The sequence below is a fragment of the Pichia membranifaciens genome (genome assembly GCF_001661235.1).
Source record: "Pichia membranifaciens NRRL Y-2026 unplaced genomic scaffold PICMEscaffold_3, whole genome shotgun sequence".
In the NCBI taxonomy this organism is placed as follows: Eukaryota; Fungi; Ascomycota; class Pichiomycetes; order Pichiales; family Pichiaceae; genus Pichia; species Pichia membranifaciens.
Genome location: NW_017566984.1, coordinates 1,099,277 through 1,113,829, shown reverse-complemented (window position 1 = coordinate 1,113,829; position 14,553 = coordinate 1,099,277). Strand labels below are relative to the sequence as shown.

Here is a 14,553-nt window from a genome sequence, read left to right as displayed (position 1 = left end):
TTTCTCTCTTCTCACCTCCGTGTCAGACTATTTTTCTCACCTCCTTCACTCCCTTTCCTTAAACTAATTCTTCTTCTTTCCTTTTTACTAAATAGAAAAGTTGTAAACTTAGATCCTTATAGATTCAAAAATAGAAAGTAAGAAATCTATTTTTTATAATTAGAAACAACGTCTTACATACATGTCGAGTAAAATTACAACTAGAACAAACCCTCGATCTCGCCCTTTTCATTGACTTCGACGTTCATGAAGCCACACTTTGTGGCAAGACCTGGGATGGTCATGATCTTGTCTGCCAATGCATACAAGTAGCCTGCTCCTATACTGGCCTTAATGTCCTTGATAGGGAACTCAAAGCCAGTAGGGACACCCTTCAGTTTAGCATCGTGAGAAAGAGAGTATTGCGTCTTGGCAATACATATTGGCAAATTGTCAAAGCCTTGAGCAGTATACTCCTTGATCTTCTCCTTGGCAACATCGCTAAATGACACAGAGCCAGCACCATACATGACCTTGGCAATGGTCTCAATCTTGTCCTCAATGCTACCCTCTAGAGAGTAAAGCGTATGGAACGACTCGTTCACGTCCTGTGTTGGGTATTCCTTGTTGGCGCACTTGATCACACCTTCAGCCAAGTCCTTGGCACCTTCTCCACCTTCTTCCCAGTGATTGGAGACAATAGCGTCGGTGGCACCGGCTTCTAAGGAGGCCTTCTTGATGATGTCGTGTTCGGCATCCGTGTCACTGGACATCTTGTTGATAGCGACAATGACATCGACACCGTATTGCTTGGCGTTCTGGATGTGCTTCTGCAAGTTGGCACATCCCTTGGCCAACATCTCGACGTTCTCGCTGGTGTATTCGAATGGAAGAGGGGCACCGGCCTTGACCTCGGCACCTCCACCGTGAACCTTCAATGCTCTCACGGTGGCGACAATGACAATGACGTCTGGCTTGAGGCCGGAAGTACGGCACTTGATGTTGAGGAAACGTTCTCCTCCCATGGTGAAGTCGAAACCGGCCTCGGTGATAACGTAACCTTGCTTTTCTCTGACCTCTTCAGGAGTGAAGGATGCAGAGGTACCGGCGAGCTTCAAGGCCATTTTGTCGGCCAATATGGAAGAAGCACCGATGGAGATGTTGGCAAAAGGACCCGCGTGGACAAAAACAGGGGTGCCTTCCAAAGTTTGCATCAAGTTAGGCTTGATGGCGTCCTTCATGATGGCGGTGATGGCGCCGGCAACACCCAAGTCCTCGCAGGTGATTGGCTCACCGGCCTTGGAGGAGGCGACGACGATTTTCCCAAATCTCTCTCTCATGTCCTTCAAGGAGGTGGACAAGGCCAAGATGGCCATCACCTCGGAGGCGACGGTGATGTCGAACCCGGTCTTTCTGATTAAGCCCTTTTCGGTTGGTGCCTCGTTGATGGTGACCTCTCTCAAAGATCTGTCGTTCAAGTCCAAGACTCTCTTCCAGGTGATGGTCTTAGGGTCGACGTCCAATCTGACGTACTTGGAGACCTGTTCCGGAGTCCACTCGTCGATCTTGGCCAAGTCGAGGCCGAGCTTCTTGGCTCTGTAGGTCAAGCCGACGGGCACGTCTCTGGTGCCGTCCTTCTTGACCGGACAGAGTCTCTTGAACAAGCCGACGTCCGTCTGTGTGGCCTCGTGGAACATTCTCGTGTCGAGCGCAGCGGCAACCAAGTTGTTGGCCATGCCGACCGCGTGGATGTCACCGGTGATGTGCATGTTGAACTCGTCCATAGGGATGACCTGCGAGTATCCACCGCCGGCAGCACCACCTTTCACACCGAACGTGGGGCCCATCGAAGGCTGTCTGACGTTCGCAAAACACGTCTTGCCCAGCACAGCGCCAATGGCCTGTGCCAACCCGACAGTGGTCGTCGACTTGCCCTCTCCCAACGGCGTAGGCGTGATACCGGCAACCAAGACGTACTTACCGTCCTTCTTGTCCTGCAATCTGTCCAACACGTCCAACTTGACCTTGGCCTTGTACGATCCGTATGGCTCCAACTCGGCAGCAACAATGCCCGCCTCCGACGCAACGTCGGAGATGTGTTTAGGGACCTGGTTCCGGGAGATCTCGTAATCCGAAGGAACTGGCTTCACCAGATCGAGCTTTAATCTTTTGAACTGTTGTGGCATGGCGTGCTGTGATCTGTGTCTTGACTACGGGACAAATCAACCAGAGGGGGGAGAAACACTGCAAAGAAAGACCAACAAAGACAAACACCACTGCAAACAACCAAGAAAAACCATCCAATTCTTCTCTTCTTCCGCTTCTGCTAACCACCAGGGGATCAACCTCCCCAACTGCCCCCGATAGCAATTCTATTCCGCTTCACCATGTGCAAATTTCAGCACCAGACCTGGGGAAGAGACCCCTGCCTGGACAGAGTCTGACTCGGTTTCGGCCTCGGACACACCCGACAGCTCACCCGAGGCCCTTCCGATTGGCTGGCGACGATTTTTCCGCCGATCGACCCAAAAAAATTGCAGTCGATCGGCGCAAAAATATAAGGTGCCGTCGATCGACCCATAATTATCGAATTCCGTCGATCGACCCAAAAGCAGATGCGGACGATCGACCCAAATTGGGAACAAAGCTCTCTCCCGCTGGTGCCTTCCCTTCTCGGAGCTTCTCCGGAACATGAATCCGGGCCACAAGACGCTGATGAGAAAGATGGAAGACAGATGCTAGGGCAATTATAGGGGGGTGTGGGGCCCGGCAGAGAACGAGGGATGAGCGGCCGAGTTGAAGAAGATGCGGAAGCTATGACGGTGGGTCCTGCTGTGCCCGAGGCAGGCGGGGTTGGCGGAACAACGGGGACGATAAAGACGCTGAAGACGGTGCCGTCGAAGACGGTGGAGGCGGTGGCGGGGTTGTCGGCGGGGTTCTGCACGACGCTGCTGGCGCACCCGCTGGACTTCGTGAAGCTGCGGTTGCAGTTGGACACGACGTCTGCGTCGCAGCAGCAGGCGGTGGGCCGGATCTACCGCACGCTAGTGGCGGCGTCCACGGACGCCGCCACGGGGCAGGTGTCTGTGCCCCGGTTCCTCGGGAACGTGTACCGCGGAGTGGGTCCCAACTTGCTCGGGTCGACGTCTGCGTGGGCGCTCTACTTCTACTTCTACCGGCAGTACAAGAACCTGGTGCTGCAGTACGCAGACCTGGACCGGGACAGCTCGCTGCAGTCGTGGCACTACCTTCTTTCGGCGTTTGCCGCCGGGTGGACGACGTCGGTGCTCACCAACCCCATCTGGGTCATCAAGACCAGGATGATCTCCACACAGCGGACGGCGCCGGGCGCCTACCGCTCCGTGCTCCATGGCCTGCGCCAGATCTACACGGAGGAGGGCGTCCTCGGCTACTACCGCGGGCTCACCCCGGCGCTCTTCAACGTCGCCCAGGGCGCCGTGCAGCTGTCGCTCTACGACATCTTCAAGCGCCACCTCGTCGACCGCAACAACAGCAACACCGCCGCCGACGACCCCGCAGGCCAGCGCTTGACCACGCTGCAGTACTTCTACGCCAGCTCGACCTCCAAGATGCTCTCCACAGGCGTCTTCTACCCGTTGCAGGTCGTGCGTTCGAGGCTCCAGGTCGTCCACCACACCCACCGTCTCCAGAGCGTCACCGCCCTCTGCGCAGATATGTACCGCCGCGAGGGCCTGCGGGCCTTCTACAAGGGCTTGCTCACCAACCTGCTGCGGGTCGTCCCCGCCACCTGCACAACATTCCTCATCTACGAGAAGATGAAGGAGTACCTCGGCGCCTAGCCCGCCCACCATACCCTACTATTCTGATCTGTATACTCTTTAATCCTGTACATACATCCATCTCTCCCCTACTTGGCCACGCGAACAGTATAGAGGGCTCCCTGCCTTTTTTCACGCTCGGCCCGGCCGCAGAGGCCTCTGCCAGAGATCAACGACCTGGCTCTCCAGCGCTAGGCTCAGAGGAGATATGAGCAGGTAGACAGCGGGACACTGCACACAGAAGACGGCAGCAGCAGCAGCAGGGTAGATCGCAGTTGCAACCACATCGCACAGCACAGCACCGCACAGCAGAGCGCCAGCTATGAACATCCTTTTGCGGCCCGGGTCAAAGAGAACATTGGCCTTGGAGTCGACGACCCACGTCCTCCTGTTCAGGTACATCCACGAGACGCAGAAATGCGCCATTGAACTGATACCGAAGACGTCGTTTGTCTCGCAGCCGTACAAGCAGCTCTCGAGAACACGCCCGCACGGGTTTTTGGGCTTGATCGAGATGAACGACGACGTCTTCCTCTGCGTCATCACGTCCAAGATCCACGCTGCACAACCCTTGTCCGGCGAGAGCATCAACAAGATTGCCGACGTCGAGTTCCACTCGCTCACAAACGACTCATGGGACTTCCTCGACCTCAATTCAAACGGGTACCCAAGCATGGAGACAGACATGGACCCACAATCGAGCAACCAGCCTCCTAGAATACCGCAGCACCCGTGCTATGAGTTGCGCAAGCTTCTTTCGGACGGCTCCTTCTTCTACAGCTCGGACTTCGACTTGACCAGCACCCTTCAGGGCCGTGGGGTCAACCTCAAGCAGCGCTTGTCGGTTGACCTCTACCACACCGACTACATGTGGAACGACTTCATGATGCAGGGGATAGTCAGCTTCAGAAACAACCTCTCCGACAAGGACAAACGGGTTTTAGACAACGACCACTTCCTCACCACCGTCATCCGTGGGTTTGCAGAAACATTGAACACCGCCGTCAATGGCAGAAGCTCGAAAATCACCATCATCTCCAAACAGTCCTGGAAAAGAGCAGGCACGAGGTTCAACGTGCGAGGCGTCGACGACGACGGGAACGTCGCCAATTTTGTCGAGACGGAGTTGATCTACAACGACGGCCACCAAGTGTTCTCCTTCACGCAGATCCGCGGCTCCATCCCGGTGTTTTGGGAACAGGACACGGCGTTGATTTCTCCCAAGGTGCAGGTTACTAGAAGTTTCGACGCAACCCAGCCTACGTTCGAAAAGCATTTCGAAAATTTGAACAGTAAGTACGGACCTGTGCACATCGTCAACTTGTTGTCGAAAACTAGAGCCTCTGAAATAGAGTTGAGCAATACCTACAAAAAGCATTTCCTTGAGTTGAGAAAGAAAAACCCTGACTCGGTTTTTTTCACCGATTTCGACTTCCACCAAGAAACTTCCAAGACTTACGCAGATGCAACAAGACTATTGCCCCTCTTGAACGAATCCTTTGATGATTTCGAGTATTTTCTATTCGATCTCGACCGCTCGGTAACGATCTGCGAACAAAAGGGCACCTTCAGAACAAACTGTTTGGATTGTCTAGATAGAACAAACGTAATTCAGCAGGTCATCTCCTTGCAAACTTTGATTGATCATTTTGAGAAAAAGCATGTCCATGATTTGTCCAGCTTGAAAAACAGCCACAGCACTCTTTGGGCTGACCACGGCGATAGGATCTCCCAAATTTACACCGGTACAAATGCCCTCAAATCTAGTTTTTCAAGAAGTGGGAAGATGGGCTTTGCGGGCGCCCTATCGGATGCTACCAAATCCATCAGTAGAATTTACATCAATAACTTTGTTGACAAAAACAAGCAGCAACTCACAGACACTTTATTGGGTAAGATATCATCACAAAGGCAAGTCCTTATTTATGATCCGATCACCGAATATGTGAACAATGAATTGAAGACCTATGAATCTAAGTTCACATCCCATAAAGATATCACGATCTTCACAGGAACGTTCAATTTGGCTGGGGCTAGCGACAACAAAAACCTGACAGAATGGTTATTCCCCGACGAAGGGTTCAGCCCGGACATCTTTGTAGTTGGGTTCCAGGAAGTAGTCGAATTGAACGCGTCCAACATTTTGAAAAGTGATGGATCTGTTGGCGAATATTGGACAAAGGAGGTTGAGACAACCATCAGAAAAAACTCAAAAGACAGTTACGTCCTACTAAGGTCCGAATTTATGTCGTCGATCCTTTTGTTGCTATTCGTCAAGTCGCAGCATGTTGCCAAAGTCACAGACGTTGAAGGTAAGTCCAAAAAGACTGGGTTGGGTGGGATGACTGCTAACAAGGGTACCGTTGCAATTAGACTCAATTTCTGCTCGACGTCCTTTTGTTTTGTCAACTCGCATCTATCCTCTGGCTTGACGTACACTGATGAGAGAAACAACGATTTCATTAGCAGTTGGAACGGCATCAGGTTCTCCAGAAACAGATACATCAAGCATCATGACAATATTGTATGGCTCGGAGACCTGAATTACAGAATCACGTTCCCTAATGATAAAGCAAGGGCTTTAATTGAACGCAGTGACTTGACTACGTTGTTGTCAAGGGATCAGTTATCCTATCAGATGATGCGCATACAAGAGTTCAAGTTTTTCAAGGAATCCGAAATCACCTTTCCTCCAACATACAAATACGACAAGTTTTCAGACGACTACGACAGCTCGGAGAAACAGAGGGTACCTGCATGGACAGACAGAATCTTGTACCGAGGGAAGTCGCTAGACTCACTGGTCTATTACAACGCAAGCTCCATCAAATTTTCAGACCACAGGCCGGTGTACAACGTCTTCCGTTCCAGGGTGAAGGTAATCGACGAAGATTACCGGGAAAACCTCTCGAGCAAGATCCGTGAGTCGTACAAGATTGACGTGAAGGCGAAGGACGACCGCATAGAGTTGAACGACGCCTCTCCTACGTCGTCCACGCCATCTTTCACCGAAGATTTGAGGTCCAGGAGATCAGCAGCATCCTCCGTGGCGTCTCACACGCCTACGACGGCAAACCTGATAGACTTTGAAAGTGTTTCCTCCGTGTCTCCACCACTTCCAAGACGTCCTCTCCCGCCCGTATACAACGCCGAAGAGACGAAGAGCATGTTGATCTCGGGCTTGACGCCCTCCAACGTGCAGCAGTCCATCGAGAGTTCCATGAGGCCGCTGCCGGCACAGAAGCCCGACTTCGCTGCCTTCTCCGTCATGTCTCCAACAGTGTCACGGTCGGGCACGCCGGTCAAGTCTAACCCGTCGTCCACCGCCGTCTCTCCACCGCCGCCACCCCCTCCAAGAAGAAACATCTCCACTTTGTCCACCCACTCAAGAGCTCCGTCCGCCGCAGATTCAGCCATAAACTCTTCCACCTCAGGGTCTACAAACGGTTCTTCCGCAAACGATGCTGTCAGGGATTTACACAAGGTCGCTCCCATCGTGCCGTCCAAGCCCCGGATCTTGAACGACCTTTTTGCCGCCGAAACGTCGTCCAACGCAGCAGCCTCTGCAACCCCGGCGCCACCTGCAGCGGCAGCAAACCCTGCTTCCACGCCGGTATCCTGGACCGCCATGGCTCCGACAAAGAGGCTTACCTAGTAACTAGCATTAAATCATATAGCATGTATACAATCGACACGACTCCACACGACTCCACTTTTATCTCGGAGTTCAGCCCGCCGCGCCTGGGTCCCCGATCGTTCCCTCCGATAAGAAGGGGACTGGAAAGCAGCAGATGTTGAAACCCGGGGAAGGACGGCGACAACGACTACAAGAGACAGGACAAGTAGGGCAGAGCACGCAGGCAGGCGATAATTGTAACGCGTGCTATACAGGTAGGCAGGCAGAACCAGGAAATGGACTTGGGTGTAATGGCTAGACAGTGCGGGCAATTGGGGCACGAGTCACTCTGCGGCTAAGCATTGCCCTGAAAACGTGTAGCGGTGGAGCTGGTGACGGCATCAGTAGAAATTGTGGGGTGTGTAAGGCGTAGAAAGAGCACGGGGAGCAGCAGTGTGGCAGTGTGGACTATAGCCTGGGTCTCACGTCTTGCCGTGTCAGCCACACGGGTCAGGAAAGTCATTATGTGGTGTAGCGCCAGGTGGGACAGGTTGACGTGTTGGGAAAGCAATAGGTGCAGAAAACCTTGAAGCTTTTCGGATTCTAGTATCAGGAGGAGAAGCAGTAGCGGAGGAGGCACTCACTACCTTTCCCTTCCTTACTTTCCTTCCCAGCCTGCCCGAAGATGGCTTGGCTATGTCGCTTTATATAGAGGTCCTCCTCCCCCGCTTTACTTCTTATGTCTTCGGTCGATCTTGTGTATAGCACTTATCTCTCCAACATTTCATTTTCTACAGAGTGATTCACATTATCATAAAACAATAAACTATCAGATTCAAACTAAAGAAACAAGATGACAGGCGCAAATACCATGCTCAAGACATTAGTGTTCGGGCTTGCTGGTATCTACGTGATCAAGGTTGTTGCAGATACCGATGCCCCAAAGCCAATAGTTGTGCGTGAAAAGGTCGACGCTGCCTCTGCCGGAGCCTACGATAGCCATGACAAGGCTTTTCAAGACCTTCGCAAGAGTATCTACAACTCCGGCTCGGATGCTTCTCAGAAGGCCATGTCCATGTACGAGGAAGCTTACCAGAAGGCCGTCGACGCTAAAAAGAAACTTGAATCGGGTAGCAATAACGACGGTCTTAAGTTCTGGGCTGACTCCGACGACGCTTTGAGACAGAAGTACCAAGAGGCACAGAAGAATCTAGAAGACGCTAAGAACTCGTTGGGGAAGTATTCACAGGATTACAGCAGTATTTTACAAGACGATCTTAACAGAGCCAGTGACTATGCGTCAAAGAAGGTTCAAAATGCGGTCGACTCCGTAAGCAACCACAAGGTCACCGCCGAAGATAAATTGCAAGCAAACCTCGACTACTACCACAAGCAGGCCGAACAAGCAAAGGCAGATTGGGACTCGACCAAATCCAGTTGGTGGAGATGGAGAAAAGCCCAAACCAAGGAGGTTCAGGACCGTGCCGAGGAAAAATACAATTACTTCAAGCAGCAAAACGACAAAGCTGTGGATAGCTTAGTCGACTACTTGCAAGAACAAGGGCGTTCGGTGAAGGAGGTTTTTGAAAAATACGCTAACAAACAAAAGGATAACCTTGAATATGCTGGAAAGTATGCTGCAGACCTCAAGGATCGTGCAGTGGGTGCAGGCTACGATGCAAAGGACAGTGTTCAAGAAAATGCTGAGTATGCCAAGAACTATGCCGCTGGTGCAAAGGATAGCGTTGTCCAAGCCGGTTATGATGCTAAGGACAAAGCCAAGGACCACGCAGAAGCTGCCAAACACTATGCTGCAGGTGGTAAGGACAGGATAGTCCAGGCTGGTTATGATGGCAAGGACAAGGTTCAGGAAAACGCTGATTATGCCAAGAATTACGCTGCCGGTACGAAGGACCGTCTGGTTCAGGCCGGTTACAACGCCAAGGATAGCGTGCAAGACAATGCAGAATATGCTAAGCACTATGTTGGTGGTGCTAAGGATAGTGTTGTCCAAGCAGGTTACAACGCCAAGGAAAGAATTCAAGATGACGCCGAGTATGTCAAGAACTATGCTGGTGGAACTAAGGACAAAATTGTTCAAGCTGGTTACAATGCCAAAGACAGGATTCAGGATGATGCTACTTACGCCAAAGACAGTGTAGTTCAAGCTGGTTATGATGCGAAGGACAAGATCCAAGATGATGCTGAGTACGCTAAGAACTACGCAGCAGGAACAAAAGATAGGGTTGCTCAAGCCGGTCATGACACAAAAAACGAAGCCGAAGGCTATGTAGCTGGTGCTAAGGATTGGATAGAAAAAGCTGGTTCCGCTACAAAGAATTATTTGAAAGACAAGTATCATACTTTGTGGAACTCAGTTGGTGTATTTAAGACCAACTCGAGAGAGCTTGCTGAAGAAGCAGTTGCATACTATGACGCTGAAGTTAACAAAGCAAGAAGAGAATATTATGATACTCAAGCCAGCTGGTTCAGATGGAGAGCAGCTCAATCACAAGAGGTTCAAGACGAAGCAAAGGCACGTTGGGAAGTCTTGAAAGCCAAAGATGAGGCTGCAAGAAGTGAATTGCAAAGATGGAAGAACGAAGTTGTCGACAAATAAGCTTACAGATTGGGAGAGCTACAACTTCGTTCGTACTGAACTTTATGTAAAATTTTGTTGTTTTTTTATAATGCCCACTTTATCATGAAATAAAATGTCTGTTACGAGCTCAGTTTATTTATTATTGCTTTCCAAAAAAATAAAAGCAAATTGTGTAAATTATGTTCCTTTCTTTATAAAACTTTCTGCATAGGCTATGAGAGAAGAAATGAGTCATTTCCTTCGTTCATAGCCTGTACAATTTTGGTATACATTACTTCCTTACTGGTATAACAAGGCAACTTCAAATAGTTTGCGCATGTCATTACACTTGGCAAATAATCATCAGGCTGCAATTTATCTTCGCAATGTTTCAATACAACTGTGAAAGGAGGGGATAACCCTTTGAATCCTTCAAATGGTAATCTAGGTGATCCTGTGATAAATTTCAAAAACTTCCTCCGCTCATCTTTGTCAAAATTTGACATTATCTGGATTAGCCATTCAACTTGTGAAGATTTGTTGTTATATCCATGGTCTGCATGAATCATAGTTATCAATGTCTCCACGTTCCAGTTTTCGACATCATTTCCTGATAATCTGGTCAATTCTTCAGCAGAAAACAAAATCATAGAAGTAAATGGAAAAATTTCAGAAAATCCTGAAACAAAAGACTTTATTTGATTTTCGATACCCCCATAGATGGTAAAGTCAATTATTTTGTTGATGTACATTCCTAAATTTGAACTATTCACTCCAATTTCATCCCCATCTGGAATCAATTTGATTTCTTCGTAGCCCGGCAAAACAAATGTGAGCATTAAATCGGTAACCTTACATCCTGAGATTTGAACTTCTTCCCAGTCTGCTTCAGGAATACGAGCGAATTCATCGAGATAAAGTTTCAAATGTTGTAGAGATGAGCTCAAACTTTGGTCCACACTTTTTATTTTCTTTATCGAATCCGAAATATCATGCACAAAACTTTTCGTGGCAGAATACTTCATTGCAATTTCAAAAAATAAAGGATTGAAGTGAAAATCAACTATTCTTGAATCCAAGAATGATCTTGCTAGAAATTTGCCCAAAACCTTGAAGTACAATAAAGTATTATTCAAGTGTGGATCCAATTTATGAAGTGGCCTCGGGAATAGCCCGTGATCGTCATGTACATAAAGTTCATTATTGTACTGAAGTTTAGAGTATTGATCACTTCTCCACATACGCAATTTTAGTCTCCCAAATTCCTTGGAAACATTAGAATAAAATTCTAGTGTAGGTCCTAAGCCTGATCCAACCTCACCAAAGTATTCGATCTCAATGAGACCTGGATTTGTTGCATAATTTTCCATTACCTTGACAGCACTTGAAAAGATTCTATCCCGGGATATCCTAAGTTTGTGTCTTATTGATCTACCTAACATTGGATTTCTTGTAGTTGAGTTTGAATCCTCCTCCTTTGACTTTGAAGACCAGAAGTCAATAAGTCTAGAGTAGCCAAAGGAAGTTGATTTCAAAAAGAATAGGCGTGTTTCTAATGGAAATAGAAACGGAAACTCTCTTGGAATGATAATAGCCCAATCAGGTAAAATTCCACTAGCAACCAAAAGTGGTTCATCCAATTGGCGGTTCAACTTTGCCGAGAGCTTATAATTCAAAAATAAGACCTCTGAGGTACTTGGATTTTGAACATTCTGGTTCATAGTATACAAGATCTTTAACAGTTGTAATGTATCTATGGTACTTTTCTCTCCAATATTTGTAAGAGCATCATCTACTGTTTCTTCAAAAGCCGAGCTATCGTCTGGAATTAGTTTACCAGGAACATACTTGTATTTGATAACGTGGGCTTGCTTCAGCAGATCTCCCTTCAAATCGTTCAAATTCCGTTGATTTTCTGAAGACTTATATATAACACCAAATATTGTTGCATCTGATGGAATTCTCTCATTGTCAATAAAGAACTCATAATGGTAGTCATCATCAAGAGAAGAAGAATTCAAATTAAAGTTATTGCCAAGGTTGATTGATTTCGAGTTTTTAATAAAATTTTGTATGCTTTCAAATGTGGCGATTGCCTGTACCACCAATAACACACTTTTGTTCTTGTCGCTACTCTCTGAGTCCATAGGAACAAGTTTGATTCTCATTTGTTTAGTCATTGAAGCGGCACGGAACCTTGAACTTTGTGATGCGTCCGAATCGGATCCGACTATATCAAAAGATTCATTTCTATCCAACGATTCCTCTAATTTCTTTACTAGGAAAAACAAAGGAGATGTTTTCTCGTTAACACATGGACTCAGGGCAGAGCAAAATATATACAGAAATGTCTTGCAAACTGGTGATTCAAAATTCTTTCGGCCTTGAAAAGTGTGCAATAGTTCATTGATTATCCCAGAAGAGACTAGTTCAAAACTGGAAGTAGATTTGTTATTGGAGCTCGAATCTAAAATGGTCGCAAATTTAGTCCATAAATCAATCCATTCATTCTCTGAGACTAAGGTCAGGTCGCCCCTTAAAGTGGAGATAAAAGTTTCCAGAAACTTCATACTCTCCGACTTGGTGAAATTGTTTGACACTGAAAGAGTTTCATAGTCAAAGTTAATCGAACTTGATAAAGAAAGCAAAGATTCCAAGATAGTCCTTAATGACAATAGTTTCAACCCATCATCCAGGATGCTAAAAGATTGGTTGATGGATTTGAAATGATGGAGTACACTAGAAGACTCACCGAAAGTTTCAGCATCATCCGCACTTGTGCCTGTTTCGTCATCATTATTATCATCTTCTACCCAGTTCTCGTAGTCACCATCACCATCCTCATCCTCATTTACTGCTTCGCTTCCTGCATGATCAGCATTCGACCCAGAACTGTTTGAAAACCCTTCAGCTTCTTCACCAATTGTTTCACTGGTATCTACTATTTTGTTGTATTCCTCAGTGGTAGCCAAAGTGAATTCTTGTATCTGTGCAATCAAACCTTCCTTTGTGAAGCTTTCCAAGAAAGTCACAGGGTTTCCATTGATCAAACTTTGTATTATAAGAAGTGAGCCAAAAATCAACGAATAGTGTTTGAAATCTTCACTGTTTTTGGAATTCTTTATCGTATGTTGCAAGAGGTTTTTCCCACGATTAATCGTTGATGCTAAAATTGAAGTTATTTTAGATTTGAAAATGATTGACTTCAGTTCATCAGGAGAACTCATATATATCATCCTCAATACTGATAGCAAAACTAGCCGTCTAACCTTAAACTCGACAGTGGCATCATAAATGTTCAAAAGTAGAGGAAAAATTAAGAGATTGAAATCATGTAACGATTCAGAATTGGATTTGATTAGTATAATTTTTTCTGCATTTATGTTATGTTTCTCTTCAGGCACTAAGGTGTAATTGCCTATATCAGTTTTTTGCTGACTCTTTATTGCTGTTGAGTTCAACGGTATTATGGAGGATATAAGTTTGAGTAATGTTACCAAAAGCTCTTTGGGGCATTTTAACAATGCATCGATGGTTACTGTGCTATTTTTAGAATGGGATACATCATCATGTTCGTAGGAGAGGAAAATCTGCATTATCATTGAACCAATATCACATTCCTGTAGCAGATTGTTAGAGAATTCGGGGGAGTAGCTGGTTAGAAGAGACAGGGAATCCAATAATAAAATGCAAGTTTTGAATGTGACCAATCCTGACGATTTCGTACCGTTGCCCAAGCAAAGTGGAAAAATCTCGAATAATTTTTTGATGAACTCTAGATCGATCATAGCTGTTAAAACCTCGGGGGTCGTATAAATGTTCCTGATAGTGTTGGCAATAAAAATCCATGCAGATTCGACGCATTGGGCGTCCGTGTATTGTGTGGCGACGTTTTTTATGGTTGGGAAGACGTCGATGATGTCATTGTACTTTGTCTTGGGGATGAAAACGGAGGCGTTTGCAGCCACTTGTAAGGCCTTCCGTTGGGTATGGATGGTGAAAAAGTCTAGGAACGTCAAGACTATAGGGACGGAGCCCTTATTCAAGCATTGCTTTCCCGCCTTGCGGGAAATGATCTCCAACGCTTGTAGGGCTTGCTCGGCCATATCAATATAGCTGAGATCTAGGAGTTTCGAGTTCAAGCATTCAATCACGCCGGCGGAGACGATCTCGTGCATGAGCTCGTAGTTGACCTCTGCGAGGTTGTATATGCAGCGGCATGCCGCCACCTGTAGCTCCAGGTGGTCTGGGTACCCGCTGATCACAGCGACAAGTTTTTCCGCCAAGAGATAGGTCGGGACCTGGCGTTCTGACTGTATGCTCGTCATCATCAAGAGGGAGTTGGAGATCTCGTTCAACGTCTCCATGACGAGGTAGGGGTCCTTGTGGGTGCTCATCGCGTCGATGAGGTCGGAGATTCTAGCCGAGGTGGAGGAGGGCATCAAGTGGTCCAGCAAGAGTCTGGTCATCTCGGATCGTCCGCCGCCTCGGGCAGGGGCGCTGCTGTTGCCGTGGCTGCTGTTGCTGCTGTTTATGGGGGTGGCCCTGTTCCCAGCGGGGTCGCCGTTGCGGCCGCC

The 14,553-nt window shown here is 47.7% G+C and overlaps 5 protein-coding genes across 5 annotated transcripts; 3 read left to right on the top strand and 2 right to left on the bottom strand.

The window, feature by feature from the left end:
- Positions 1 to 104: 104 nt before the first annotated feature.
- On the bottom strand, positions 105 to 2,494 carry PICMEDRAFT_16561 (hypothetical protein). Its single transcript, XM_019161257.1, has one exon. It carries the CDS (start codon positions 2,163 to 2,165, stop codon positions 201 to 203), a length of 1,965 nt encoding a protein of 654 aa, XP_019017842.1. The 5' UTR covers positions 2,166 to 2,494; the 3' UTR covers positions 105 to 200.
- An 11-nt stretch (positions 2,495 to 2,505) lies between these two features.
- Positions 2,506 to 3,869, top strand: PICMEDRAFT_16560 (hypothetical protein). The gene has a single exon (XM_019161256.1). The coding sequence runs from the start codon at positions 2,796 to 2,798 to the stop codon at positions 3,798 to 3,800; it is 1,005 nt and encodes a 334-aa protein (XP_019017841.1). The 5' UTR covers positions 2,506 to 2,795; the 3' UTR covers positions 3,801 to 3,869.
- Positions 3,870 to 4,101: 232 nt separating this feature from the next.
- PICMEDRAFT_19774 (hypothetical protein) lies at positions 4,102 to 6,714 on the top strand (the record flags this gene model as incomplete). The annotated part of the gene is made up of 1 exon (XM_019162140.1): positions 4,102 to 6,714. A coding segment is annotated over one exon (2,613 nt), but the record flags the coding sequence as incomplete, so codon positions are not given.
- A 1,534-nt stretch (positions 6,715 to 8,248) lies between these two features.
- On the top strand, positions 8,249 to 10,015 carry PICMEDRAFT_11702 (hypothetical protein; the record flags this gene model as incomplete). Its single annotated transcript, XM_019159828.1, has 1 exon — positions 8,249 to 10,015. The coding sequence occupies one exon, from the start codon at positions 8,249 to 8,251 to the stop codon at positions 10,013 to 10,015; it is 1,767 nt and encodes a 588-aa protein (XP_019017839.1).
- Positions 10,016 to 10,212: 197 nt separating this feature from the next.
- PICMEDRAFT_28055 (hypothetical protein) lies at positions 10,213 to 14,397 on the bottom strand (the record flags this gene model as incomplete). The annotated part of the gene is made up of 1 exon (XM_019162530.1): positions 10,213 to 14,397. A coding segment is annotated over one exon (4,185 nt), but the record flags the coding sequence as incomplete, so codon positions are not given.
- Positions 14,398 to 14,553: the final 156 nt, after the last annotated feature.

Bases quoted from the DNA above. Each gene is read 5' to 3' on its own strand.
- PICMEDRAFT_16561 (XM_019161257.1), bottom strand. From the start codon at position 2,165: ATGCCACAACAGTTCAAAAGATTAAAGCTCGATCTGGTGAAGCCAGTT.
- PICMEDRAFT_16560 (XM_019161256.1), top strand. From the start codon at position 2,796: ATGACGGTGGGTCCTGCTGTGCCCGAGGCAGGCGGGGTTGGCGGAACA.